This window comes from Stegostoma tigrinum, chromosome 8, assembly GCF_030684315.1.
Source record: "Stegostoma tigrinum isolate sSteTig4 chromosome 8, sSteTig4.hap1, whole genome shotgun sequence".
NCBI lineage: Eukaryota > Metazoa > Chordata > Chondrichthyes > Orectolobiformes > Stegostomatidae > Stegostoma > Stegostoma tigrinum.
Genome location: NC_081361.1, coordinates 45,251,265 through 45,279,236, shown reverse-complemented (window position 1 = coordinate 45,279,236; position 27,972 = coordinate 45,251,265). Strand labels below are relative to the sequence as shown.

The window sequence follows — 27,972 nt, the reverse complement described above, 5'->3', positions numbered from 1 at the left end:
TCACATGCTCTTGAACCGGGGCCTTTCCATCAACAGCTGCTGCGCCTGCACTGAGCTTGTTCTGTGTGTCTCAGTTACTGCATTTCCTGAATGTTACAGCACGCTGCCCGCGGGACACTGCCTCTGCTGTCACCTGTGCACATATTGGGGGCCAGCCCAGCAGTGCCTGAAAGTGGAAGTGCCTCTTTATTTTCATGCAAAGGTTTAGTGCACAGGAGCATCAATTCAAAGTCCTTTTCTACTCACTCAATCAGAAACCTCAACTTCTCACTCGGCAGGACTCTAAACCTACATGCATATGCTGTTCTCGTCCTGAGAGGCACTGATCTTGAATGCAGCCATCGGTTGAACCAATTAACACTAAATGCCAGCAAATGCTAATATAAAACGGATGCTGGTTGAGATTCTTCTGTGTATATAGGTGTTAAACTATTTGAAAGAAACACACTGATGCCACCAAAAAAGCTAATGTTCACATTAATCATTTAGGGGCCATTAACAGCTAAAAGCAGTTTCTACTGAAATGATTAAAACCTACAGAAAACATTGCGTGGAATGGAAGGGTAATCCACACACATAATATCTGTATTAATATTAGTGAGCAGTTAGATGCTTATCATAAACAACTGTCAAAAATAAGTTAGTCATCTATTACCTTCATCACTGGAAATGCATGAAGAGCAAAGAAACTACAAAACCGCATACTTCCAATTACCTGCATCCTGCTTCAGTTAGTGAATGGTAGCCAGGCTGGCAATGGTCACATTTATCACCCATCACTCCTGGTTTGCAGCTGCACCGGCCATAGATATCACATTGCGTGCTGATTGAACCTTGAAAGCAAATGAAAGCAATAATAATCATTTATGTAGCAAGTACAGCAAATAAACAGGAAGGCAAACAGAATATGGTTATTTATTACAAGCAGAGTGGAATACAAAAGAACAGATGTGGTTTCACCAACATCCTGAGTACAATATACAGTACTTGTCATGTTAGAACTAGTTCAGAGACAGTTTATTTGCCTAATCCCTGGAGGGGAGTTATTTTATGAGCAAGGGCTGGAAAGGTTGGGCCTTTATCCATTATAATTTCTATTTTCCAAAGCAGGCCCTCCCCCAAATTAGATTTTCAGTGATTGTCTGCCCCATGCCCTGAGATTCTTCAGCCTGGAAAGCTGGTGTGAAGGTGCCAGCATATGCAAAGTGCCATGACTTTCTGAAAGGGAGGTAACCAATACATATTCTGATGAGTGCTGGCAAAAAGATTGATGCCCAACAGAGGACACCGCTGGCTGTGTGTCAGTAACTAGATCAATCCCCAAGCTCCACATGAAAATTTCAGCTCCTGACTAGGGATATTATTGCACAGTTTTCATTCAGAAGAGTTTGGAGAGTTTCAGCCACATGCCACTACTCCATACTGACATTTGTACAAAATAAAGACAGTTCCTGTTAAAGTCCTTGCTGGAAACTGGTCTCAATATATGACCTCAGAAGTTATTGCTTGGAACAGATGAGCACTGTCCAAAATCTTTTCCGTTTTTAATATTCCGACAGAGTGTCTAGACTTGAAATGTTTACTCTGCTTTTAGTCCAACAGATGCTGCCAAACCCACTGAGTTTTTCCAGCGATTTCAGTTTTCTGTTTTAGATCTGTAGCATCTGCAGTCCTTTTGTTCATTTTACTGTTTGCACCCTGGGTCTCCCAGGGTGGAACTCCAATGCCCTCCAACAAGAAAATTTTCGATGAAATGAATTTTCAGTGCAGCTACTGACATGGGTGGGAGCAGTAGACTCTTTTCAAACATTGGAGTCAGTTTAAAGTGTTCATGTTAATGCGGTCGATTCTTAGCTGCTCTCTGGACAATTAGGGACAGGCAATAAATTCTGCCTAGCCAGAGATGCCTTCATTATGAATGAAGAAAGAAACAAACGTGACCAGAATGGGAGACTGGCATTTTGTATATTCAACAGCACAGCTACAGAACCTGTACAGGGTTGGAATCTAATATCTTATAAAATATATAAAAGAAGATAGAGACAGATGCAAATAGAGAAACATTCATTAGATTGATTCATCTTCATAGTCTCAAAGGAATGAGATCATTTTAATTTTTTGGACTCCACCAGTGTCATTTTGTATTGCTAGTTCAAGGAGATTTTGGATCTTCAGGGAAGCGAAGTTTGTAAATTAACTAAAGCTTCTACATAGCCAAAGCTTTGACATAACCAAGACTGTACAAAGCACATCGTTGAGGCATTTCCCCCAAGATGTTATGGTTGGTACAACAACTGTACACACAATTACCAAAATAAATTCTGTTTTGAACAGTTCTGCACTCACCCACTGCGTTACAATTGCATGGCAGACATTGGGCGTCCGGGCCCTGGCGGTAGAAATCATCCCGACACCTCTCACAGTTGGGACCATCAGTATTCTCAATGCAGTTGCGGCAGTGCCCACCGTGTCCGGTGGCTCGGTACAGCTCAGAGTCGAAGTAACATTCTGCAGATTTGCCGTGGCAATTGCAAGCTGAAGTAGAAATTGTAAAATAAATTTCTCAGATCATCATACACAGCACTAGCAGATCTTCCTCACTACAAAACAGCATCCTGGTCAATCTTTACCCCTAAATTAACATGGCTATAAATAATTATTTAGTCACTATGACACTATTTATGGAACCTAATTGTATGCCTGCTGTGATGACCACAATGGGTCAAGAATTGCAATTCAGAAGTAATTAGCTGATTATAAAGCACTTCCAATCATCCTGAGGCTGAGAAAGAAACTATATGTATCCAATACTTGCTTTATAAAATAAACCACCCAAATAAAACTAGATAGGATTTCATGGGATAAAAGCAGAAAGTACGGAGGGCACTGGTGATGCACTGTTAGTGCCTCTACCTTTAAACCAAGAGGCTGGTGTTCAAGTCCTACATAGTCCAGACATGTGTCCTGACACATCTGAACAGACTGATTATAAAATATCTGAAAACAAAAAGAGCTGGAGAAACACAGCAGGTTTGTCAGCATTTGTAATGCTTTGAGTCAGGTCTGCCTTGGACTCAAAACAATAACTTCATTTCTCTCTTCACAGATGATCAGAACTGCTGAGTTCTCCACCACTTTGATTATCTTTCACAGAAACACAAGCATTTCAGCACAGGAGACCACCAGAGCTCTTTATCTAGCTTCAGTATCTAGTGCCAATCTTCTCCTTATCAACCCATACCCTTGCACATTATTTCTACTCAAACAATAATCCAGCAGTTTTAGAAATGTTAGATCTCTTATTTTGCTTTTGTAACATCTCATAAGGCTGGAGGAAAAATATTACTGTGAATGGAGCATCAAGAGGTCAAATAATACAGCTGAAATAAACAGAGAGAAACAGATTTCACATTTGAGGTTGATGACCTTTCACTAGAACCAATGTTAACTCTTCCTCTTTCAAAAGACACTGCTTTTTTTCAGACTTCCAGCATCAGCAGTATGTCACTTGTGTGAAAATGAATGGGACATTATCAGGTTCTAATACAGTGGGGTCCCACAAGGACCAGCATTAGGGCCTCAGCCATTTATAATCTACATAATGACTGAAACAAAAGGTGGAGGGCAACCTATTCAAGTTTGCTTATGATTCAAAACGAGGGAATAAGCCATGAAAAAGAAGCAAAGAGGCTCTCATGTAATACAAATCCATCCTAGAAAGTGGCAGATGGTGTACAAAGGAACTCAAGGGCCATATAGTCTAACCCTCCTATTCCTTATGTTCTTATTTAAGTCCTTAAACAATTTCTGACTCATTAAAAACACAACACTATAATTCATTATAATTCAGTGTTTAGGATATGAAATGAATCTTTCTTCATCTGTTTCCTGTAGTTTATCTTTGAGCCTTGGCATTGAGGAGAGAGAGAGATATAAATATTCAACTAATAGCCTTCATGATCACAGGATCTTCTGAAGTACTTTGCAGGCAACTATATAGTTGCTGCTCAAATGTAGAAAACAAAAAGAATATCTTGCTGAATATTCATATTGAAAGAATGCTATGCACAATCCAATACTTACGCAGACACTCATTTGGGTTTTCTGCTGTAGCTCTGCGCCAAGGTCGGTCATTGTAGAATGGCTGACAGCTCTCACAATCCACTCCCATTGTGTTGTGTTTGCAATTGCAGACCAGCTTATTGAATTCATTCTTTATACATTCACTGGCATGGCCATGACACTTACACCTGTGGGTGGGTCAAAGAAGAGAGATGAAGAAAAAGATGATCAATAACCAAACAAAGCAAATACCATCACAGATTTTGTCCTGAAAAAAAAAGCACTGGTTTAGAAGCACAATCCCAAAAGGTAGCAAAGTTAGATAAAAATGAAAGTTGATATGCAGATAGCATCACCTGAGCATAGGATCCGGCTTGATTTAAAAATGAATGTCACTTCATGAGTCTCTAGATAAACTATTGCCCTGTAAAAATAATGGCAAAATAGCCAAAGCCTCTTCACATGTATGATCATGATCATTTTCACGCTTTCAAACAAATGCAGTACATCTTTCATATGCTGATTACATCTATAACCCATAATTAACAAGCAACTATACGTAGTCAATGTTGGAAGATGCCAAGAGTACATTCATTACATTCATTCTGAACTGAAATCTGTTCTATTAGTTTTTCATCAATGTTCAACTGGAACAGTGGAATATGGGATTCAAACCAACCCAATCATATTTATGCCTGTATCTTCCAAGTAAAGAATCACTCCTGGAGTTGCATTGAGTGAGAAGCAAGGAACGTAATCTACTCAAAACAAATAAGCAAGTCAGTACTGGGGAAGGGTCACTGGACCTGAAACTTTAACTCTGATTTCTCTCCACAATGCTGCCAAACCTGTTGAGCTATTCCAGTAATTTATGCTTTTGTTTGTGAGCAAATTTTAAACAGTTTGCACAAATTACTACTGACCTAATTAGCCACTTTTCCACTGATCTCATTTGAGCAAGAATGTGAATTCTGTCTCAAAGCTAGTTTTATTTAAACACACTTAGAATGGGAAGTAAATTGACTGGATTAAAAAAACACAAATACTCCAACAAAAACAAAAGAAAACACAATGATAATTGGGTGTAGGTTTTCTTCTGATAAAAATGTAATCTTTTGGTTGGAATGCATCCTGCAATTTAAGATCTTAACTTATTTTGTCTCATCTGTTCAAATTTACATTTTCTATCATCAACCACAAACAGTGTGATTTTACAGTTAATCAGAGGCCACCAAAATGTGCGATTTTTGTTTTCCTTTTATTTTCACTCTACATATTTCTGTGAACTAACAGGTTTCCAAGTTTTTATCTGGATTTGAAGATTACTTAGAACTCAAGAATGTTAATACATCTGAATACCTATGTTAATTAAAACAAAAGCGCTCTCATATTAGTTAAAAGAAAACTTCTGAATTCATTGGACCCAAAGGAGTTCAAAGTTGTTAATACTGGTTTTCTAACAACTTACAGGTGAATTAAACTTTTAGAGCTCCTGGTTTGTTATTCATTTATTAGATATTAAACTTACATAATTAGCCATTTTGATCACAAATTGATGTGGACACCCATTTGGCTGCATTTTTGTAGATTCCTCTATTCGGTAATGAGGAAGGTTAATCACTATTTCTTTATTTAATATGATGGTGCTGAATTAGCTGAAGTTACACTTGTCTGCAAATATTTAGAGGGACTGTAAATTCCAATCCACATTAATAAGGTTAGGTCACATGAATTCAGAGTGAGCTTGCCAATTGGATACATGATTGGCTTGATGGCAGGAGACAGCAAGTAATGAAGGAGGGTTGTTTTTTGGACTGGAGGCCTGTGACCAGCAGTGTTCCACAGGGATCGGTACTAGGTCCTCTTTTATTTGTCAATTATATAAATGATTTGGATGAGAATACAGAAGGCATGGTTAGTGAGTTTGCGGATGACAGCCATACTGGTGGCACTGCAGAGTGAAGATGGTTTTCTAAGGTTACAGAGGGATTTTGACTAAATGGGTGGATGGGCTGAAAAATGGCAGGTGGCATTCAAACTGGATAAATAAGAGGTATTGCATTTTAGAACAACAATGTTAGAGCTGACAAATTTAATGGTAGGGCCTTGCTTAGCGTCGTAGAACAGAGACACCTGGGGTACAGGTGTATAATTCTTTAAAGTTTGCGTCATATATAGACAGGATGATTAAAAAGGCATTTGGCATGCTTGCCTTCAGTGCTCAGTCCTGAGTACAGGAATTGGGACATTATATTGAGGTTGTACAGGACATTGGTGAGGCCATTCTGGAATACTGTGTTCAGTTCAGGTAGCCCAGTTATAGGAAGGATATTATCAAGTTGGAGAGGGTTCAGAAGAGATTTACCAGAATATTGCCAAGTACGGAAGGTTTGAGTTATAAGGAAAAGGCTGGATAGGCTAAGACTTTTTTTTCCACTGGAGCATCAGAGGTTGAAAGGTGACCTGACAGAAATTTACATAGAACATAACAGCACAGTACAGGCCCTTTGGCCCTCGATGTTGTACCGACCTGTCATATCAATCTGAAGCCCATCTAACGTACACTATTCCATGTACATCCATATGCTTGTCCAATGACGACTTAAATGTACTTAAAGCTGGCGAATCTACAACCGTTGCAGGCAAAGCGCTCCATTCCCTTACTACTCTGAGTAAAGAAACTACCTCTGACATCTGACCTATATCTTTCACCCCTCAATTTAAAGCTATGCCCCCTCGTGCTCGCCGTCACGATCCTAGGAAAAAGGCTCTCCCCATCTACCCTTTCTAACCCTCTGATTATTCTATGTCTCTCAATTAGGTCACCTCTCAACCTTCTTCTCTCTAACGAAAACAGCCTCCAGTCCCTCAACCATTCCTCGTAAGACCTTCCCTCCATACCAGGCAACATCCTAGTAAATCTCCTCTGTACCCTTTCCAAAGCTTCCACATCCTTCTTAGAACGCAGTGACCAGAACTATATGCAATACTCCAAGTGCGGCCGCACCAGAGTTTTGTACAGCTTCACCATAACCTCTTGGTTCCGGAACTCGATCCCTCTATTAATAAAAGCTAAAACACTGTATGCCTTCTTAACAACCCTGTCAACCTGGGTGGCAACTTTCAAGGATCTGTGTACATGGACACCGAGTTCTCTCTGCTTATCTAAACTACCAAGAATCTTACCATTAGCCCTGTACTTTGCCTTCTGGTTACTCCTACCAAAGTGCATCACCTCACACTTGTCTGCATTAAACTCCATTTGCCACCTCTCAGCCCAGCTCTGCAGCTTATCTATGTCTCTCTGCAACCTACAGCGTCCTTCGTCACTATCCACAACTCCAACGACCTTAGTGTCGTCTGCAAATTTACTAACCCATCCTTCTACGCCCTCATCCAGGTCATTTATAAAAATGACAAACAGCAGTGGACCCAACACCGACCCTTGCGGTACACCACTAGTAACTGCTCTCCAGGATGAACATTTCCCATCAACTACCGCCCTCTGTCTTCTTTCAACAAGCCTACTTCTGATCCAAACTGCTACATCTCCCACAATCCCATTCCTTCGCATTTTGTACAATAGCCTGTGGGGAACCTTATCGAACACCTTGCTGAAATCCATATACACCACATCAACTGGTTTATCTTCATAAAATAACAAGAGGTACACAGATAGAGTTGATGGTAGTTGTCATCTTTTCTCGAAGGTGGGGAATTTTAAGACTAGGTGGCACATTTTAAGCTGTGAAGAGATTTAAAAACATCCTAAGAGGAAAATTTTTTTTATGCAGAAGGTGGTTGATGTGTGGAATGTACTTCCTGGTGTAGTGGAGGAAATGGGTAAAATTACAAGATTTAAAAGACATTTGGATGGATATAAGAATAGGAGCGGTTTGGGCCAGCAGCAGGTATGTGGGACTAGTTTACTTTGGGATTATGCTTAGCATGGACTGGTTGGATCGAAGGGTCTGTTTCCATGCTGTATGACTTGAAGATATATGAGGCATGTTTACAGTCATAACAGAAAATATCCCATGACATCCCAATACGTGACAAATATAGTAAGTGATGTTTTAAAATATACATGATACCCTTCTCCTCATTCTACCACCTCCTAGTTCAATATCAGTCCTCTGACACCAAGCCATTTTATGCTCTTCACCCTGGAAAAGTTTATTTTTAATTATTTTACATGTTTATTTACCCAAAATTTATCCCGACTAAATAAATGGTTTCCAACAGAATTACTCATTTTGGGCAGTCGGGAGAAGACATGGAACAGCATTTTGAAAATCCTAAAACACAGTCAGTTTTGCTAGACTGGAAGCTGTCAGTTCGATTTTAGTGCCCTAGATATTCACTCAAATTTGTGTAGAGTAACATTACAGTATAGAATTTCTCCTCACTTTGAACAGTCTCACAGGGGTTTTTGCTATAATGCAATAGTTCCTGCACAACATCTCCTTATGGAAAATTGAGCTGCATAAATAACTGAGTTTATGGGAAGAGCTGGGTGGGGGGCAGACTACCTGAAATATATCACTCAAAATTGCACAAAAAACTCAAAAGCCTAGCAGTACAGTTTGAATAAACGTTAATTTCATTATTAGATACAAATTACAAGTAAACTCAACACTTTTTCTTGAAAATTATCAAGATGATTTGATGGGCGTGGGAGCTTTGAGGCTGCTGTGTGTTACTGCAGAGGCTGTGGGTTGTCGTTGTCATTATCATCACCACCTTCAGGTGCAGTTGTGTTTGCAGAGTTAGGATGAAAAATAAGTAATCCGGAAGTGGATCATTGTCTTCTGACTGTTTCTTGGGTGTTGGCTTAACAAGGATGCCCAGTTTTTGCTGCTTTGCCCTTTTCCTTCTTTCATGAAGAAGCTGTTAATAGGGTGTCAAATGAGATCTCATTCCACAAACTGCGACCCTGCTGTGTTCTGCATTGTAATTGTTGTCCTCTAAGAGCTGCAACTACTTCTCAATTTCCCTCAGGATAGAAGACAAAACAGAAGTGGAAAGCTCTTGTGGTGCTGCATCCTGGAATTCATCATCTTCACCTCCCACCTCGCCCTCAATAACAAGTTGTTGAAGATCAACTATAGAGAGAGGTCTTCACTGTAAGACTCGGGCAGGTCTTCAACATCCTCAGTCTCCACTTCTTCAAATGCAACTTGTTTTGCAAAGATCAACAGAATGTTCTTCGATTCTTGAGCACTTCTTCTGATAGATCAAAGCCTTTAAAATCTTGAAAATAAATCTGGGAGAAGCTTCTGCCAAACTATATGCAAGCAGTCCTTAGTGACATCACCCCAGGCCTCCACAATAACGGCAATTACATTCTTGGTGTTAAAGCTCTTACAAAATTGAAGAGCACTGTCTTTATCCTCCTCAGTAGCCGCAATCAGCCTCTTAAATGTGTGCATTAAATAATAAAACTTTAAAAGCTGCTACTGCATCCTGGTCCATGGCTTGAAGGACAAAGGTTATAGTTGGAGTAGAAATAGTACTGTTTTCAGAAAGTCCACCACTGGTGGGAAGATGACATGGCACATCATCCAGGATAAGGAGAATCTTAACGTCCAAATTTTTTTTTTCCCCTGCAATACTTTCCCAAAACATCAACAATAATGTCACCGATGCAATCGCATTATAGCCAACACAAGTTCACGCTTTAGAAATAGCACTCACCTGTTCATCAGTCACATTATAGCCAATTCACATTGCCGGAATATGCGTTATAGCAGAACCCTCTGTATTTGCCTTTTCTTGGATCGCTTTTTACAGGCAAAGATAACCCTTTTGCCCTCAACATTTTTCACCTCTTTCTGGCATTTGAAAATCAGTCGTATTTATTAAAAGTAAATTGCTGCTGTTTCCTAACAGTAAATAACAATTACATAGGAAGACTAACTCTTAGCCCATCTTGTCACCTTTAATGACTTATTAATGCTTATATGCACTCAGGTCCCTTGGCGCTCCCTTCAAAGTTGTACTATTTATTTTTGTGTCATCTTGTTTTCTTACAGTCAATATGAATCAATGCTCATTTCTCTATATTGAGCTTCATCTGCAGCCCTTCCACCACTTTTCTATGTCTTTTTCAAATTCTACGATTATCTATATTTTAGGCTGGCCACTCTAGGTTTAATAAATCTTATTATTCAATAATAAAAGTTGTTTCTAAGATTAAGGTGCAGGGGTTAAACATTGGTTTAGTATCCTTTAAATAATATTTTTTCCAACTATTCTTCATTTTGATGAAAGGTTTTTTTCTCTTTATGTTTAAGCTGTCTTTGACAAAAGGCATTCTGCTAAAATGTCAGCGAAAGACCGTGGATGCTCGAAATCCGAAATAAAAACAAAAAATATTGGAGAAATTCAGCAGGTCTGGGAGCTTCTGTGAAGACATGAACCAAGTTAATATTTCAAAACCAATAATGACTACTCCTCAGAACAGTCTCAGCATCAATTAAGTATCAAGTTGCACCAATTGTTTTCATTCTAACAGACTGAAGTGAACAAAAATCAGCTATGGTGAAGAGTCCAGCTTCCATTTAATATATAGGCACTAAATCCTAAGTCATTCAGATAGTATTTTGAATGTTCACTAAGGTTCCACTTAACGTCGCCTCGTTTTATGGTGGTTTGCTCTATTGTTGGGACCATTTAGCATGTGTGCTCCATTTTAAAATGCTTTCGCAATGGTCTGATATAGGGCTACATGGCTTAACTGGCATCACTTTGGAGTAAACTCTCCTGTTTCCTGAAACATTAAGTCTGTTTTCTCCTTCACAGATGCTGCCAGACCTGCTGAGCTTTTCCAGCAACTTTGTTTTTGTCTCCTGCTTCCTAATCCTTTCTCACATCTCAACTTGGGCCAGCTGCCCCATCCCCATGGTAACCAGCCAGGCAGAATTGATAATAGGTCACAGATCTCCTTTACCTTGCTCTCTTACCGTTTAAGATTAAGTTCCAAAAAATCATAACCTGATAAATCCTCACATTCACTTCACATCTGCATCATTGCATTTCTTAAAAAATACATTTTATACATTTATTTCTTTATCATTGCTTGTATTCTGATCAACTAGCAATTGTGATGTGCCTGAATATTCACTACCAGCATTAATACCTCAAGCTACTTCACAACAGAAATAGCTGCATTGATTGTGATTGCCATCACCAGTTGCAGCAGTGCTCACAGCTGCTTTGCAATGGCATGGCACTTAAGTGGCAGCTTCCAGGAACCATATCTGTTGCTTGAGAGTCAAGGTATTTCTAGGGTTTGTTGCCTACAGGTTTCCAGAGGTACCCAGTACAGCCACTTCTTTCGCCCAAACCAAGAGTTCACTGATGCGGATCCAGAAACAAACTACAGTCCATCGGCAGCGCTGACACTGCATATGCTCCATATATCTGTTGGGTTCTATTCCTGAGCAGAACTCTCTACCATGGCAAATGATGGCAGGGTAAAGAGGTGAAGAAGAATTACATTAACGAGAAAGGAAAACATACCCATATCACTAGTCTTTTACCCAACCACTCTTCCCGCACCTGTCACAGTGCATCCCACCTGTATGTGCTCAGGTGCTGAGACTGCTACGTATGGAACACTATAGCATTGCAACACACATGCAGACACGTCCAGCAGCCAATCACAGACAGTGATGTCATAGCCTATTTCTGCATATGCGGTCATTATTAGTGTTCAGCACAATCACTTCCAACATAAATACATAAAGTGCATTTAATTACAACAGATGGGTGAGGAATGGTGACAAAGCGGATAATAAATTGCTTTTAACAGGTTGCTGAGTGGTATGGGATGGAATGCCAGAGAGGCATGATTGATTACTCTTTCATACACCACTAATTTTGAGAGAAGGGTGAAAAGTTAATCATGAGCTGAATTAGTTATCATTTTTGTTAAAGTGTACAGGACCGAGATAATCTTGTCACATTACTGAATAGATCCCAACCAGCAGCAACAGGCAGGAGGATACCACCCTCCACTGAATGATCGTTCAGCAGCTAGAATTTATTAAATGCAGTTGAGGTCATACACAAACTTGGTTCAATTACATTTCTACTGTTGATTTTGAAACATGTGCAACTTCTTCTGACAGAGTCAGCTGCAAAATCAGAGTCACTGTGTTCTCTCCTGAACAGGAGATGTTACGATACATTTCTTCACACATAGGATGGTAGAAATGTGAATCGCACTTCTAGACAAATGAAGTTGTTGCTAATTTAATTAATGATATGAATTATTTAGAAATTATTAGCTAAATCAAAGCTACTCAGGTTTTAGAGTCAAGACATAGACCACCCGTAACCTCAATAAAATGCTCCATGTCTCTAACTGAGAACAGATTTCAGAACTCCCCTACTTTTATTTTGTCAAAAATAAAAAACAATTATCGGTCAGATACACCAACAATGCAAGGGAAATTAATTTTCAGCTTGCAGGCTTAAGAGAAAGCTGCATCTGACAATATCCACGAATGTTGACTGTTAAAAGTTTTGTTCTGATGAGTTAAGACCATCTATGAATACATAATAATGGAGTAAATACTGGTTATAATTCTAGCACAATGGATGAAAAGAAGAGACTTCGAAATTCTGATTCCTTGCTTTCCACTGCAACACATGCTCAGCATTCCTTCTCAGTAGGATTGGGAATAAACCAAAAATGAGCCATAAATCATGGGAAGTATTTTGAATCAAAGAATCTGTCATATTTCTTCTGGATCAAAGTTACTATCCACTGAGAAAAAAAATCAAAAATCTATTAAAGTAGAATTAGAATTAAAATTGAATTACAAATTTAAATCAGATTCTGGCTAAATCCATTTACCGACTCAAAAGTGTCACAATTGCTAAGTGATCAATCATCTATATTAACTTTTTGGCCTAAACCCGGAATGTAACACCTTGACATGCCAGACAAATCCCTCGCAAGAACTTTAAATGTCAGGCGTAATCCAAAGTGTCAGAGATATGAACAGTAATCTTAACAGGAAAAGTAGTGGAAACAGAAAAAGAATTGAAGATTTAAACAGCAGACTTTAAATATTGCAAGTGTTTTGACATTTTTAGATGAACTCTTTTTCTGCATCTTTGGCTTAACATTCTCACAGTCACTGGTCAACTACAGCAAACAGATTCACTGCCCTTGTACCACTTGCATTTGGATTTCAATTTCGGAAAGTAAAATGATTATCACTGTTACCAAAGGATTTCAAACTCAATGTATGCGCAATTCATGCAGTGTGCAATAATGAGAGACTCCTGCACAGAAGCTCTCAATAAACTGCCAATTCCTACCATATTATGTCTCACAGATATTATGTAGTAAGCCCTGTGGACACATGTCCATGATATCAACACTGTCATAACAAGCGACCCGGTACATAAACCACAAGACTCCAATTTAACTGGAGCTGCTTTAAATATGGCACACCAATGAGGCCAGTCACTGCCTGTGGTCAAAAGAAAAAGAATGAACAGCATGCTTCGGGCAAGTAAAATTCAACTGGTTCTGGGAAGTTCAGCCTTGGGAAGCAAAATGTCAATGTCAATGCAAGCTTGACATTGTTAGGTTGCCAGGAAATGTTGTTTACTCCGTTTGTAAACATGAATATAGCATATTTTATTTTTGTTTAATCCAAAGGGGGAGCTGACAGTTCTAAGTTTAGATTATAACCAGTATTCTAAATAGACTCACAGACTGAGAAAAAGTAGTAGTATTCAATCACACGTTTGAAATGCAATATTAAGTTTAAATTTTTTTTCTTGTATTCATTGATGGGATGAGGGTGTTGCTGGCGAGGCAGCATTTGCTGCATATCCCTAATTGCCCAGAGGGCAGTTAAGAGTCAACCACATTGTCGTGGGTCTGGAGTCACATGTAGGACAGACCTGGTAAGGGTGGCTGTTTCCTTCCCTAAAGGACATTTATGAACCAGATGGGTTTTTCTTGACAATCAAGAATGGATTCATTGTCATCAAAGATTCTTAATTCCAGATATTTTACTGAATTCAAATTCCACCATATGCTGAGATGGGATTTGAAACCAGGTCCCCAGAAGATTATCTGTGTTTCTGGGCTGACAGTCCAGTGACAATACCACTAAGCCATTGCCTCCCGATAATCTCACAGGGTACTGTCAGCGTGAACAACTGTCCCATAATTATATCATTTGTCCTATGTCCCATTTTACATTTCTGAGATGCCATTTCCCATATTGGGGTGTGGTGGGGTGAGGGAAAGGGGAGGCATCGTTTGCATCTTTTCGCTTTGTCCCTTCTTGTGCTGTTGCCCAGAAGGTGGAGAGGGACCTCAAAGAGCTGACCTGCTGAATTGGTGGTCTATTTTTCAAAGAAGCAGGGTCAAGCCTCCCACCACCAACACCCCTCTCCCAGCCCCAATTTAAGCATCCTTTATTCTATTTCCCCAAGAGTTGCTCACCTAAGTGTTATTATTCCATGATTCATTGTGAATACAACACTTACAGACTGCTTACAGAGTATCCAGCATGGCTAAACTTAAGAAAATACCCAAAGCTGACCTGAAATTTGCCACAGTTCCAACTCTTCTAATTCTCCTATTATTTACAAATTAGTAACATTTATTAAGTGGGGTGTAGCCAAAGGAGACAATTAGTGGCAGTGGTAATTTTTGGCCTGAGTTTACGTAGTGGTCAGACATTGCGAAAGTTGGCACTGTCAAACAGAGACAGACAAGGATGTAGCTTTAACAAAAGGATGTGATCCATCTGATGATCATTTGCAAGAGCAATAAGAATTACAGCCTGCAATGCCATCAAAGCTCAAGATCACATCTCTATACATGCACATGATATTGGTGACACCACATTTGCCTCTGTAACAGCAAAGGCAGCACCTGTCGACTCTCTCTTCCCACTTGTCAGTATTAGTTTTTAGAAATAATCATGAAAATTAATCTGTGTTACACCTCATTTCTGCCTCATACAACAAGCAGCATTTTTTTACAACGAGATATTTATAAAAAGGACAAGGTGTAGCAATTTGTACCCAATTCACCATGTTGCCAACATGTGAACTTTGTGGGAATATCGATAATGCATTTTACAAAGGGTGATACTTACTAACAGTAACTTCTGAATTTCCAAGTTATTTTGCATACATTTGTACTCTTAAAGTTGCTGTCAGCGCCAGTTGAGCAGTGAGGGGCAACACTGGCAATTTTTCTCATTATAAGAAAATGTGTGCTGTCATTTTAAACTGAAGTTGCACCGTACGTCATATAAAATCAACTTCCTGGCCATGGTCTAAATTTGGCTGTCTAAAGTACAAGTCTACCCATTCATGCAGCAAGTTCATTAGAAAGCTGGTTATCATTGCAAAAATGACAGTGCAACTGCAACTGTACTGTGCTGGAGAACATATGAGAGAACTTCACATGCAGCTTTTTTAAGCTTCCACTTCACTTCTTTTGAAATTATAGACTATTACAGCACAGGGGGTGGGCTATTTGACCCAAGCACTCTGCATCAACAGTTCAATTAGTCCTACATCTGGCCTTTATTCATAACCCTGCAAATTGTGTCATTTCAGGTAATTATCTAATTTGAATGTGCAAACTCAAATTATATCTGACTCCAATCCTTTCACTCTCAAACAACATATTCCAGGTCCTAGCCACTCACTACATCAAAATGTCTTTTGTTGAAAGAAATAATTGGATATTTCGTCAATCACTTTAAATGGGTGCCCTGCCAAATGCAATAGCTTCTCCATCTAAGCTGCTCAAATCTCAAGAATTTGAATACTTTTATCAAACCTTTTCTCAACCTTATTTTCTCCAAACCGCCCAAACGACAAAATTCCCTTATCCCTGGAATTATTCCCAGAAAACACTGATGAATTAGAGTGGGTGCACAGAAGGTTTTTAGGAGTGGTTTCAAGTATTAAAGATAGATTGGAGATTCTGGGATTGTTCTTCACAGGGAATAACGTCGAGACAATTTGATGCAAGTGCTCAAAATCATAAAGGATCTAGTAAGGGTACATGAAGAGAGAAACTTTTCTTATTGGTAAGAAAGGCTGTTGACTGCCAAAAGGGAAGTCATGTTCTTGCTCAGTGGCTTCCAGCAAATATTGCCAACACAGTCCACTTTACCCAAGCGTTAAAACCTAAATGATTTTTCTTAGCCTTCACAGCTACCAGCACCAAGCCTGTGGCCTTCCACTCTTCCAAGGATATTTGAGTTTTGAATCCAACACTTAGCTGCCTACTAATGCCCAGAATTTCTCCAAAGCTCTAAACATTCATTGTTCTCAACTTCACACCATTCCCCTATAAAACATGTGTAGCTCAGTCTCCTTCATAGATGCTCAGCTAACTGTTGCAGCCCTAATATGCAATTTGCTTCTGCCTGCCTCATCTCATCACTCCCTGCCCATCACCTTAGAATTCCTCTTCAACACACTATCTGAAATGTCCTATTGAAAATTTTGCAATAAAGCTCATTCCCTAGAGTTGAGCAGAATTGAATAATAACAACATTTTGAAATTGTCAAATGCAGCACCTTCAAAGCAAATTTGAAGGTTACAGTCTTAGAATGTTGCAAATAGATTTCATCGCAGGGACAAGGGGGCAGGAACGAGTGATAATGTGACCAGGGGGGCAAAGAGAGGGGTGGGCCTAAGCAAACTGCAGTTTGGGGTGGGGAAGTGGTGAGGAGGAACGAGTGAGAAGGCATGTTGGAAAAGCGATCATCTGGAGCTGCTGCTATTGATGGGTTTTAGCTAACTGGATGATGGGAAGAGCAGGTCTAGCTGAGTGAGAAGGGAGTCACGAGAGATACTGGGGGCATGGCAGGTGGGGAGCGAGGAAAGAGAATGGGACTGGGGAAGAGCAAGGCAAGGGGAGGGGGCGGGGGGTTGAAGAGCCAGGAAAGAAGAAGAAGAGTGAGGAGCGAGAAAAAGGAAGAGAAACAGAGACAGACATGTGCACAGGTGGGAAGTGAGTGTCATGGGGCATGGCTGAGTGGCGGAGTGGAGGTGCAGTGAGAGAGACTGACGGGGGGGGCGGTGGTGGTGAGTGGTGTGGGTGAGAGTACGTTTGGGGGTGGGGAGAGTCAGCATGAGAAAAAAAAGTGTGAGGGACAGCTGTCAAATACATGTCAACTGTAACACTGCATTATACTTTAGTTGTACCAATTGTTTCGTAATGCAAGTGTTTAACTCTATGTTGGGGAGTGTGGGTGTTTTCCTGAGCTGTTGCTTTGAAAAACAAAAATGCTGAGCTTTTTAGACAAACCAGACATTTCTCTTGGGAAAATTTCAATTCCAATTCTTAGTTTATACAATGTAAATTACATTTCTCAAAACAACACATCTCTCACTGAAAATAAGCAACCTCACTTGATTCCCAGTTGTGTTTAGTCAGTCCAAGTAGCAACAAGAGGAAGCAATAAAAATAGTTACAGCACTAAACGCACAGTTAACTAGGGGTACTCTGAATGGTTCATGATGGGTTGGGGGAATGGACTGCTTCAACATACGGGAGGACAGAAGAGTTTTTATACTGGCTTTCAGTACTCAACACTTCGCTTCACACTTGAAAAATGGCATGTTTTAAAAAGGTCATGTATCAATACCATATTTCTTTGAATAGGGAGAATAAAATTGACCTCCGCAACAATCCTGGCCCACAACATTTGAACTGTTCTCCAATCCTGGCAGCATCCATTGAAACTCTGGTTACATCATTTTCTCTTTTTTTCCCCCAAAACAAAACATGTTATTGTCTTTCACATGTCCTTTTGAACCATACAAGTTTTCTTTTGTAACAAGCTTCCCATAAGGCGCCTTGCTACCTTAATCACAAATATGCTCTTCATTCATAAAACAGAACGATATGTCATAGGCAGTGATGGATCATTTCATCTAACATTAGTGGGCTCTCAGTTAAAGCAACACACTTAATCCCACTCCATTTTTCTTGCCCCTTAGCCTTTCAAGAATTTATCATTTTGGAAGATTACTATCAAAATTGCTGCCACCACTTCAGACGATGTAGATCATCAGCTCAGTGGCAAAAAAAGAGAGAGTTCCCCTCTTGCATTTCTGATTTTTTTTCCCCAATTCTTATAAAATTCTGCCTTCCATCAAAAAATCTTGGCTGAAATTTTGCTGAGGCATCAGGGGTCTCACCTTCTGGCTGGAGAGCTAAACGAATTTTGTTGCCTCTTTAGTGAAAAGGACACCAAACCAAATCAAACAGAGGAAAGGCCAGCAGTGGGCCTTTTCCAATGATTAAGACCAGGCCAGAGATCCCACCCTTGGAATCAAATCAGAGGCCAACAACTTTAATGCTCACCAACACCATTGAGCAAGCAGTCATTATGACTATAAGGACAGGCACCAGAGTCACACAGTGACTCTGATCAAGGAACCATGCGCCTGGGAGATGACAAATGGGTCACAGTTTTGCCTGTTATGCAGGCTGCATGCTGCTAGATCCACATGCAGCTACGGTCATACTAGCAGCAGTTGAATGAGATCTTTACATGGTCCCTATAGTTAGTCACTTATGAATCTCAATTGATAACAGTGCAGCAGGTCTAACGAATCTTCTCCTTCCTGACTTAATTCCGGCAAAGGTGGACAGGATTAATATATGTCCCATTTTTCCAAATTAAATATTTTTGCCATCTCCAAGTGCCACACAAGAAATAAAAACAGATGATTCAGCCTCTCACCTACTTTATCAAAACTAGTCATGACTTTGAGCAGTTCTTTTAAATCTTTTTGACTTCTCTGCTCCAACAATACAACTACAGTTTCTCCAGTATCTCCACATAATTATTCATTCAACGCAGTAAATCTTTTCTGCACCCTCGCCAAGGATTTACAAAGCTAGAAGGAAAAGGACTCAGGACAATTGTAATAGGATTTATTTGAGTTCAATTAGAATCTGAGTTAAGGTATCAGCTTGCCACAGGTCCAATTAACGTTTGACCCAGCTAGTAAAGAAAGTAATAGACTACACGATCACTATAATAATGGAGATTCCTGCTTTTTGCTTTGAGGAAGAATTCTCTATTTGCCCGAATCTGAGGCAGGGATAGGGTGCTGAAAGCCAACTCTTTGTCTTTGCATCTGACCCACACAGCACCCCACACCCCGCCCCTTCTCCTTCGTGCTTTTAGCTTTGGCTTAGATTCACTCCTGGTCTATCTCCCTTTTACTCTAAATTTTACAGTACTCTTTCGTTGAACTAATTTTCCCACATGCCTCACTTTTCTAATTAAGTCTGATTTGAATTTCTGAGCACAGAGCTGTTTCTTTGATATGACTCCGTACCAAAACATCTATCTTGCACTGTAACCCTGCCACATTCACAGATTTCCTACTGTTTGTCTATGCTCCATTTGCCCACAAAATTAACCCCTTATTTCAATGAATTTTATATATTCTTGCTTATTCATGATTGTGTTCTTTCATGTTGAACCCAACTCTGTAGCACCAACTATTAAACAATTGATCTCCTATTCCCATTATTTGGTTTGGTTTACATTAATCAGAGTGGGAAGACACAAGATCTGCTGAACTGTTCTATGTTCCTTAAAACACGGAATTAAGTTAGCATCTAAATTCAAAGTAAGCAACAGCAGTGAATCAGAATCACACAGGCAGGGAAGTAGAAACATGGAACTTTGTTCCCTGGAGGTAGCGTCAATTGAAAGTTTCAACGCGAGGGTAGACTTTTTGAAGCGGGGGGGCATGCAGGGACATAGTACAAAGATGAGTGAATAGATTTGACACATAAAATAGCCATGGAAGGTAAAATGGTTTTAAGGGGTTAAGCAATCTACTTCTGTTCATCTATTCCAATTCATTTCATAACCTGTTAAGCATAGGCCTAAATATGAGCCACTAACCACCAAACATTGAGTACGTGAAATTAATCCATTTGTGAACATAAATTCCCTTTAAAATAATAATAAGATTAATTAGCTCCTTATTGATCTGGCATTTTGTATTGGTTACAATCAATATTCTGTTTAAATCTTATTTGTTAAGTTCGGTAGCTTTAAACTATGACTGCAGAACCAAACATTTGGTATTCTTAGAGGGAAAAGATCACAAACTGCCTTCGCAGTACCGGTTCATTGCTGAATGGTCATGGCCATCTGTACATACAGTTTTTAAGGGAAGATCTCGTGTGAACTCCTAATGGTTAATCCAAACTAATTTGCAAATCTTCGGAATCTTTATAACCCAGGACCACATAATCTGATCTAATTGCTGCATAAAGTTTCACCATCAAAACATCAGTGCACCTTTAAAAGCCCAGCTTGTGATATCATTATTTGTACTATAGCATGTGACCGGAGGGTATACATAAACTCTCAAATCCCACCTTACTTCATATCACTAAAAGCATAACACTCTACTGAAAGCATGCTGTTCTATTGTTATCTAACAGCTTAATGTTATGTGCCTGAGGAATATAAAGTTTGTACATAGTAATTAATGTAATATATGTCTGTTGCATTCTATAATACCATAGTATCTATTCCAAGTCTTTTTCCCAATCACAGAACATAATTTAAGTAAGGTCGCATCAAGTAAAAACACCCCGGTGAATGTAAGCTCACACCATAAATCAGAGTCAAAAACACACAAACATGCACTAGTTTGATAAACTTTAGCGCCTTTAGTAGTCTCCCTTTTATAGGAAGGGAATGAAGTATTACAGAAGTAACAAACCTCGAAAATATTTTAACTACTTCAAATACCAGACTTGCAAAAATCCTAATATCAAGTATAATTGGCACAACTTCAGTCTCCATCACAGCCTACTGCACACTACCATTGTATTTCAATGTGTTCCACAGGTTTATGACTGTCAATAGCAAAGTAACTTTGGTGATCTACCATTAAATATCATTGGCAGTACAATTTTTCAAAAGCAGCAAAATTCATGCAGTTACATGACCGTGAATTAACAAGAACACAGATTTTAAAACAAACATTAAAATGAAGAAACAGCTAAAAAATACCTTCCACCAACTGCAAAGTCCGAAATGGCGTAATAGTAAGATTTCAGAACTTTTGGGTCGTTAAAGACCTCATCTCCAAAAGTGTTCAATCTATTCAAGGTCACTTTGATATCAGTTGCTGTAACCCATTCCTGTAAAGGAGCAAACAAAACCAAGTTAGCACATTGCCACATCTGGGAATTAGTCACTGGATTCTTACAAGGTATTCACCAAAGAACACGTGGCATTTCAAAGCATTTTCAAACAAATAACTCAGGACATTTTCCACAACAATTCACCCAGAAAAATGTCCTCAGATATGCTGTTTTTATTTAGTTGCAAGTCAAATAACTGCAACTAATTTAGCACTTTACATTAAAGTTGCAGAATGAGTCATCAAATCTGGTTTGTTAAAATTACAATTTATTTACACATGTTGAACGAAGAGATCTTATTCGATGAGTCATACATCAGTTGATTGAGAGAAAACCCCATAAATTCTTTGCAGTACAGGTTAAATACTGCTGTTAGCTGTCCTTCCAAAATCAGTTACATTGGGACAGATTTACATTTAGCTTCCAGAAGAAGAAACAATCCGTGAAGTGTAAATTTTCCACTGCAAGTAAAATCTGTTAAGTAATATTGGCATTTTCTGCATTTTTCTTTCCTGATGTTTCACTGGTATAAAATAAAGCACAACATGTACTCTTAATAATCATTAAATGCTTACTGGCCAGAAGAAATTGTACATCTGGGTGCCTGCACTAACAGAATATGAACAGGGTGAAGTGTTGCCAAGTCATCTCTTTAAGGGAATGTACAAATTAGCATGTTAATTTTTGCAGTACAATTATTAACTCAGGCAACTCTGAAATTATGGGGAAAGTCAGGTTTTACTGAAAATGTGACAGCTAATATGTTGAACTGGATAGTTACATTACATAATATTACTTGAAATAATTTCAGATCTGTCAACACATATCTACTATCAGCAAAAGTGTTACACACAGCTGCTCTTTAGATAAAGTTGTGATGCTTAAACTTATCCAAATGGCCATAAGTAAAATTATTTTGGGCAGAATTTTACCCATTTGCAATTAAAGCATTTCATTGAGCGACGAAAGCCACAATCTTCCATTTGTTGCATCATTTATAAGATAATCGTAAACTTGGACACTCTTTAAAGAGAAATCACGCAGTTAGAGGGGTAGAAGTGCCTGTCGCTACAATGACCTTCCAGCTTTCACACCTCTGGCGCCCTATTTAAAAGCTGGTTTCACGCCAATTCCGACTCTAAGCCAGGAACAATCCCTCCACAGCGCTGCTCAAGCCTCTGTATTTAGGAGATGGCCCAGAGAAAAAGAAAGCTAGCTGCCTGCTGCACAGCATGACCTGGACATAGAGGCAGAAGGGGTGACAGAGATACGCAGTCGTTTTGTTAGTCAAGTGTTACAGGAGCCCACACCGTGAGGCCAAGCCATCCTGGGCACAAGCTGCAGCCCAAGTCAATGCTGAAGTCAAAGAGAGTGCACAAAGACAGCAACATGAAGTAGACCAATACTGCAGCCTCCAAGCAAGCATAAACGTGGGCAAGTGCTAAAGAGCTAAGCGCCATAAGAAACGTCCAGCGTAGACGTATGGACGTCACTGTGTACAGTGCAATCTAGCAAAAGCATGCAAGCCGCTAGTGTCTCTAAGCTAGTGCTGAAATGCTGTCCAAATTGGCTGCATGGACAAAAGCTTTGAGGATGGTAGTGACCTCAGAGCATGCAGGAACATTGTTGCAAAGAAGCAGTTGCACGATTGCTGGGACAAATAACTGACCAACAACTTCGAAGATCTGCACTGATTTATATGTCAGGAAAATGTGCCATTTATTTTCTCAGGCAAGGGCAGTAGAATTGGAAATGGCATATTAATAAAGCAAGTTGAGGCTTTTATAGGATTTAAAGATGTGACATAAGGTAGTCGATGCTCAATTATTTTTTTAAAAAAGGCTTGAAGGGAAAAATCAGGAAAAACAATTCTTTACAAGATTCTCATTTTTTGTCTCTTTCTCATTATTTTCCCAGCTTTTTTGCCATTGCTCATGAGGCGCCAGGAAGGGAAAATTTCAAAGTAGATTTCCAGAGTAGTTTTTGTATTGTTTAAAAAAAAAAGAAAGAGTGGCTCATGTGTAGAATGAACTGCCCTAAAGAGAAAGTTGTGGATGCAGTTAGTTGGAATGTTTAAATAACATTTGGATAAGTACATGAATAGGAAAGGTTTTGAGGGATACAGGCCAAACATAGGCAGGCGGGACTAGTTTGGTTTGGGCACATGGTCAGAGTGGATTACTTGGATTGAAGGGTTTGTTTCCATGCTGTATGACTCTATGAATATTTCCAGATCACAGTGCACTGCTTTTATATTTGTAAATTTTGTTTGATATTTGTAGACTTGAGGTCCGAAAATATTTTTTAAAATGCTGTTGCACCAAAGGTGGTCAAAGGTAGACACAATTAAGCGCTACTTAGTCTTTTTCTATGAGATAGCAGATGGACAGTCAGTTCGGCAGTTTATCCGATTCGCACACATTCAAATTTCCAAAAAAAATGCGTAAAATTAAACCAAGATTACACATTCAGTACCTTTTTGCATAAGAATATGCTGTAATGAAGGTAAGATTTATTTATGCTATTGAGTTGGTTTGATTTGAAGATAAGCTGACTACTGTTGCGTTTTCATTTTACAGGCAGGGATAGAGTAAAAGAAAGAGCATGAATGTCATTGCCCACTAATTAACTGGACCAGGCACAGACCAAGGTCTTTAGGAAAAGCATATATCATCAGTTTCCAACCATATTGTCGAAACAAAGATTTAAGATGGAAAGTTGGCTAAGAAGATTTACACTTATCAAGTGTGCTACATGCAGTAGAACACACTGGAATGGAAATCAATAGCTTGTACCAGGTACAACATTTGATTCGCATTAGTTGCATTCAAGGCAGAAAAATTCTTAGACGTTATTCGCACTAGATCTGCCATTCACAAAACTGAAGCGCACACACTGTGGGTCACAGTGTCCCCTGTGGACAGGAACTGTCTATCAGAAAACTAATCTTGACCAATCAAACATTCACTTCTGGAAGGATATTCGCATCAAGTACAGGGAGGTGTCACTGCCAAGAAAATCATGGTGTCAAGTCTTACCATGAAGTGTCCTTACTTTTGGTTACAAGGTCCAGGCACATACAACCTTTCCCAGATCCCACTACATATCAGAGTAGTTCAATTAATTTGTGTTTTTAACAGGCAAAAGAATTATGGATGCAGGAAATCGGAAATAAACTTCAAAACAGAAATTGCTGGAGGAGCTCAGCAGGTCTGGCAGCATGTGAAGAGAAATCAGAATTAATGTTTCAATCCAACCACCCTCCTTCAGAACTGATTAAAATTGTTAACTACAAACACAACTGAAATAGTTACCAGAACAAAACTGCAACAGTGCACTTTTATTAAATGAACATGCATTTGGAACTACTGAATTAAAGCTGTAATTTTTTAAATTCTCAGAAAATGGTGATGAAGCACTTCCAATCACACTGCAAATAGCTTTTAATTAAAGAACCATTAAAAGGCACAAACATTAACAGGTGTAACAGTCTACAACAATAAAACCAGAGAAATATAGCAGATCATAGTGATGAAATCTTGTTTGCTTTTCTCATCACAAAATCAATATAGCAACGAACCACTATTCTTTGAAGGCTCATTGGGATTATTCCAGCCTGAGGCAATCGATTGTTTTTGCAGCCATTCATAAATACAATAGTTGAGCAATTAGCAACAGACTAATTTCTAGTCAGTGGTTACATAATTGAAATCATATGAGCCCACCACTGAACAGAAGGTTCATGTTATTTATGAATGTAAGGCAGTGTGTTAAACTCCACCTATTCGAAATAGTAGTGTATATAAAACAGAAATTGTTCTCTGCACATCTGCAGGACTGTCATCCAGATGTGTTCCCATTTTAAATGGAATCAGAGTTCTGGTCTCACACCCTGGTCCAGAACTTGAAAACATAATGTAAGCTGACATTCTGTTACTGAGGCGCTGATGAAGCTACTATCTTTTAGAAAAGATGTGAAACCAAGAGCTGGCTTGAGCAGATATAAATGATCTGACAGGTTGGCTATTAAAAAGACCAACAAAAATGCTCTGCTACTTACCAATTCATTGTGAAATTAACAATCACCACTATCTCAACAAATTAACTGGTCCTTGACATCACTTGCTGGTGTTGTCACCTGGCTGCTGTGCTCTTTTTTTAAATTACTCACTCCTGGGATATGGGCATTGCTGGTTGAGCCAGCATGTAATACCCATTCCTATATAACCATGGTGCTAGTTGCCTTCTTGAACTACCACAGCTCATCTGGTGCAGGTAGACTGCCAATGCCATGAGAGGGGAAATTACAGGATTTTGACCCAGCGGTGGAGAAATAACAATATATTTCCAGGTTTGGAAATAATGAATATTGTGCAACTCCATGTATCAGCAGAAAATAAATGGAATTAAACATGTTCTCTCATTGATCTCATTTACTATTCCAGCGCTTCCCTATGATCATTGAGATCAGCAAATCAGCATGTAATTTGACTTCCGAAGCTTCTAGAAATCATTCCAAAAACCAAGGATCAACTGTTTGTCTAAAATATAAGCAGAAATTGTTGGAGAGGCTCAGGTGGGTCTGGCAGCTTCTGTGGAGAGAAAGCAGAGTTAATGTTTCAGGTCCAGTGATCCCTCTTCTGAGTTGGAATCGAAATGTCTACTCTCCTTTCTCTGCCCAGATAGTGTACGTTTGCTGATTTTGTCCAGCAATTTCTGTATTTGTTTCAGATCTTCAGCGTACATGGTTGATTCTTTTGTTATACTAAAATACTGTTGTGGGTGTGGATAATCATGATTTTGAGATGTGAAAATAAAAAGTCACCTGTATTAAATTAATGGCTTACTGAATAGAGCGCTTGGGCATAAATATCTTTAACTATAAAGTGACCATTTCAACAGTCAACAAAAATAGAAATAGCTGGAAAAACTCAACAGGTCCGGCAGTATCTGTGAAAAGAAAACAATGTTTCAGATCCAGTGATCTCTCTTCAGAGCAGATTAAAACCTATCAAATTCATCACTTTCAGCATCTGATGCCGAGTTAACAAATTTATTCCGAGTCACTTTAACTCTGGCATTATTGTAACAATCCCACTTGAAAACAAACATGGTCAAGAAATCATCTTCCTGTGCTCGATATTTTTTTCCCCAGAGGATCTGGTTCATGCAGTGATAGTATCCACAATTTGAAGATGACAAGACAAAGTATCAATTCGGGCAGTATGCATATTTCCACATTCTGTCAGGGTTTCTTTCTCAGTTAACCACACAACTATTTTATTAGGGGCAAATATGATCTCTGAATGGCCTGTCATTTCACACACCCAATGGCTGAACGACAGATGTTAGACTCCTGGCTTAGATGCAATGTTGGTGCTATTCCTTTGAAGTTACCTCATTTACACGGTATCTGAGCATGTCCCCACACAAATTCTGTTCTTTACAAAGGCAGTAAAAGGAACAAAGCTGGTATCCAGATGAGGCATGTCGTCGATGCAGTGGCAGTCTGAACACATCATGAAGGGATAAAGAAACAAGGAAGCAAACCATAAAACAGTAAAATGGAGTATAAATTATGCTTTAAAGTTGAATTTCAAGAGCCCAAAAGTTGTAAAATTCTGAGACTGAAGCAGCAATGCTGGATTTCAAGCTTACATTGAACTTCACGCCTTTTTCCATCTGTGCCCTATTTTAAATAACATTGAATTCACTTGCTGCAGCAGATATTCGACATGTTAGCAAATGTTCCAATTTTTAAGCTTTAAACCAGTTATGGCTTGCCATGCGTGACCTGTCTTAAACTTCTGCTCATCTGAACAACACTGCTTGCGCCTTTTGCCTGATCCCTTGCTTCCAGCGATACGCTAAACAACCAAGCATTCTTGAGCAAGAAAATGTGGCCAACCAGAATGTGAGTAAAGCTGTTTTGGCTGAAAATCGGACTCAGCTTTATGCCAGGCTGAGGAAATGAGTTGCCCTTATACCCCAGGTCAACTGGCATGCTGCAATCTATGGTATTTGTAAGTACGGTAGTGTGACACACAAAACATGCAGTAGATAAACGAAAACCCAGATACAAAAATAGGCAGGTGAATGGATTAATGGCAGAAATGTTGACGTCAGTGAAAAGTAATATCTGTGGACTTCCCTGGTCCAATACTGAAAGATCAGATCCAAACCTTTCGACAGAGTCTACATCCAATGATAGATCAGTCACTGGTAGCGGCAATTAATGGTACTACCAACAGAAGATAATGAATTAACCTTTTACCTTTAATTTTCCATTGTACTAAAACACAACAACATGCCAACTCTTCTTTAATGAAAAAAAGCTATTAGCTCCATCAATTTATACATTATACTTTAATGGTTGGTGTCAATAGCAGAACGTAGGTCAGGTACGATGAAACCAAAACTCTGAAAACAAGAATTAAAAAAACTGTGGATGCTGTAAATCAAGAACAGAAACAAAATTGCTGGAAAGGCTCAGCAGGTCTGGCAACATCTGTGAAGAAGAAAACAGTGTTAATGTTTCGGGTCTGGTGACCTTTCCTCAGAACTGTTCTGAGAACAAGTTCCGAGGAAGGGTCACCGGACCTGAAACGTTAACTGTTTTCTCCTTCACAGATGCTGCCAGGCCTGCTCAGATTTTCCAGCAACTTTGTTTTTGCTCTAAGAACAAAACACGGGCTAGGACAGAAGG

The 27,972-nt window shown here is 39.2% G+C and overlaps 1 protein-coding gene across 1 annotated transcript in view; it reads right to left on the bottom strand.

Annotated features, from left to right (window-relative positions):
* The window catches only part of lamc1 (laminin, gamma 1), a 232,771-nt gene that overhangs the window by 55,350 nt on the left and 149,449 nt on the right, over window positions 1-27,972 (bottom strand). The window contains exons 3-6 of the mRNA XM_048538920.2: window positions 21,133-21,263; window positions 4,084-4,250; window positions 2,347-2,535; window positions 716-833 (exon numbers count right to left, since the gene is read on the bottom strand). Coding sequence (XP_048394877.1) covers window positions 716-833; window positions 2,347-2,535; window positions 4,084-4,250; window positions 21,133-21,263 — 605 coding nt within the window. The remainder of the gene's footprint in view (window positions 1-715; window positions 834-2,346; window positions 2,536-4,083; window positions 4,251-21,132; window positions 21,264-27,972) is intronic.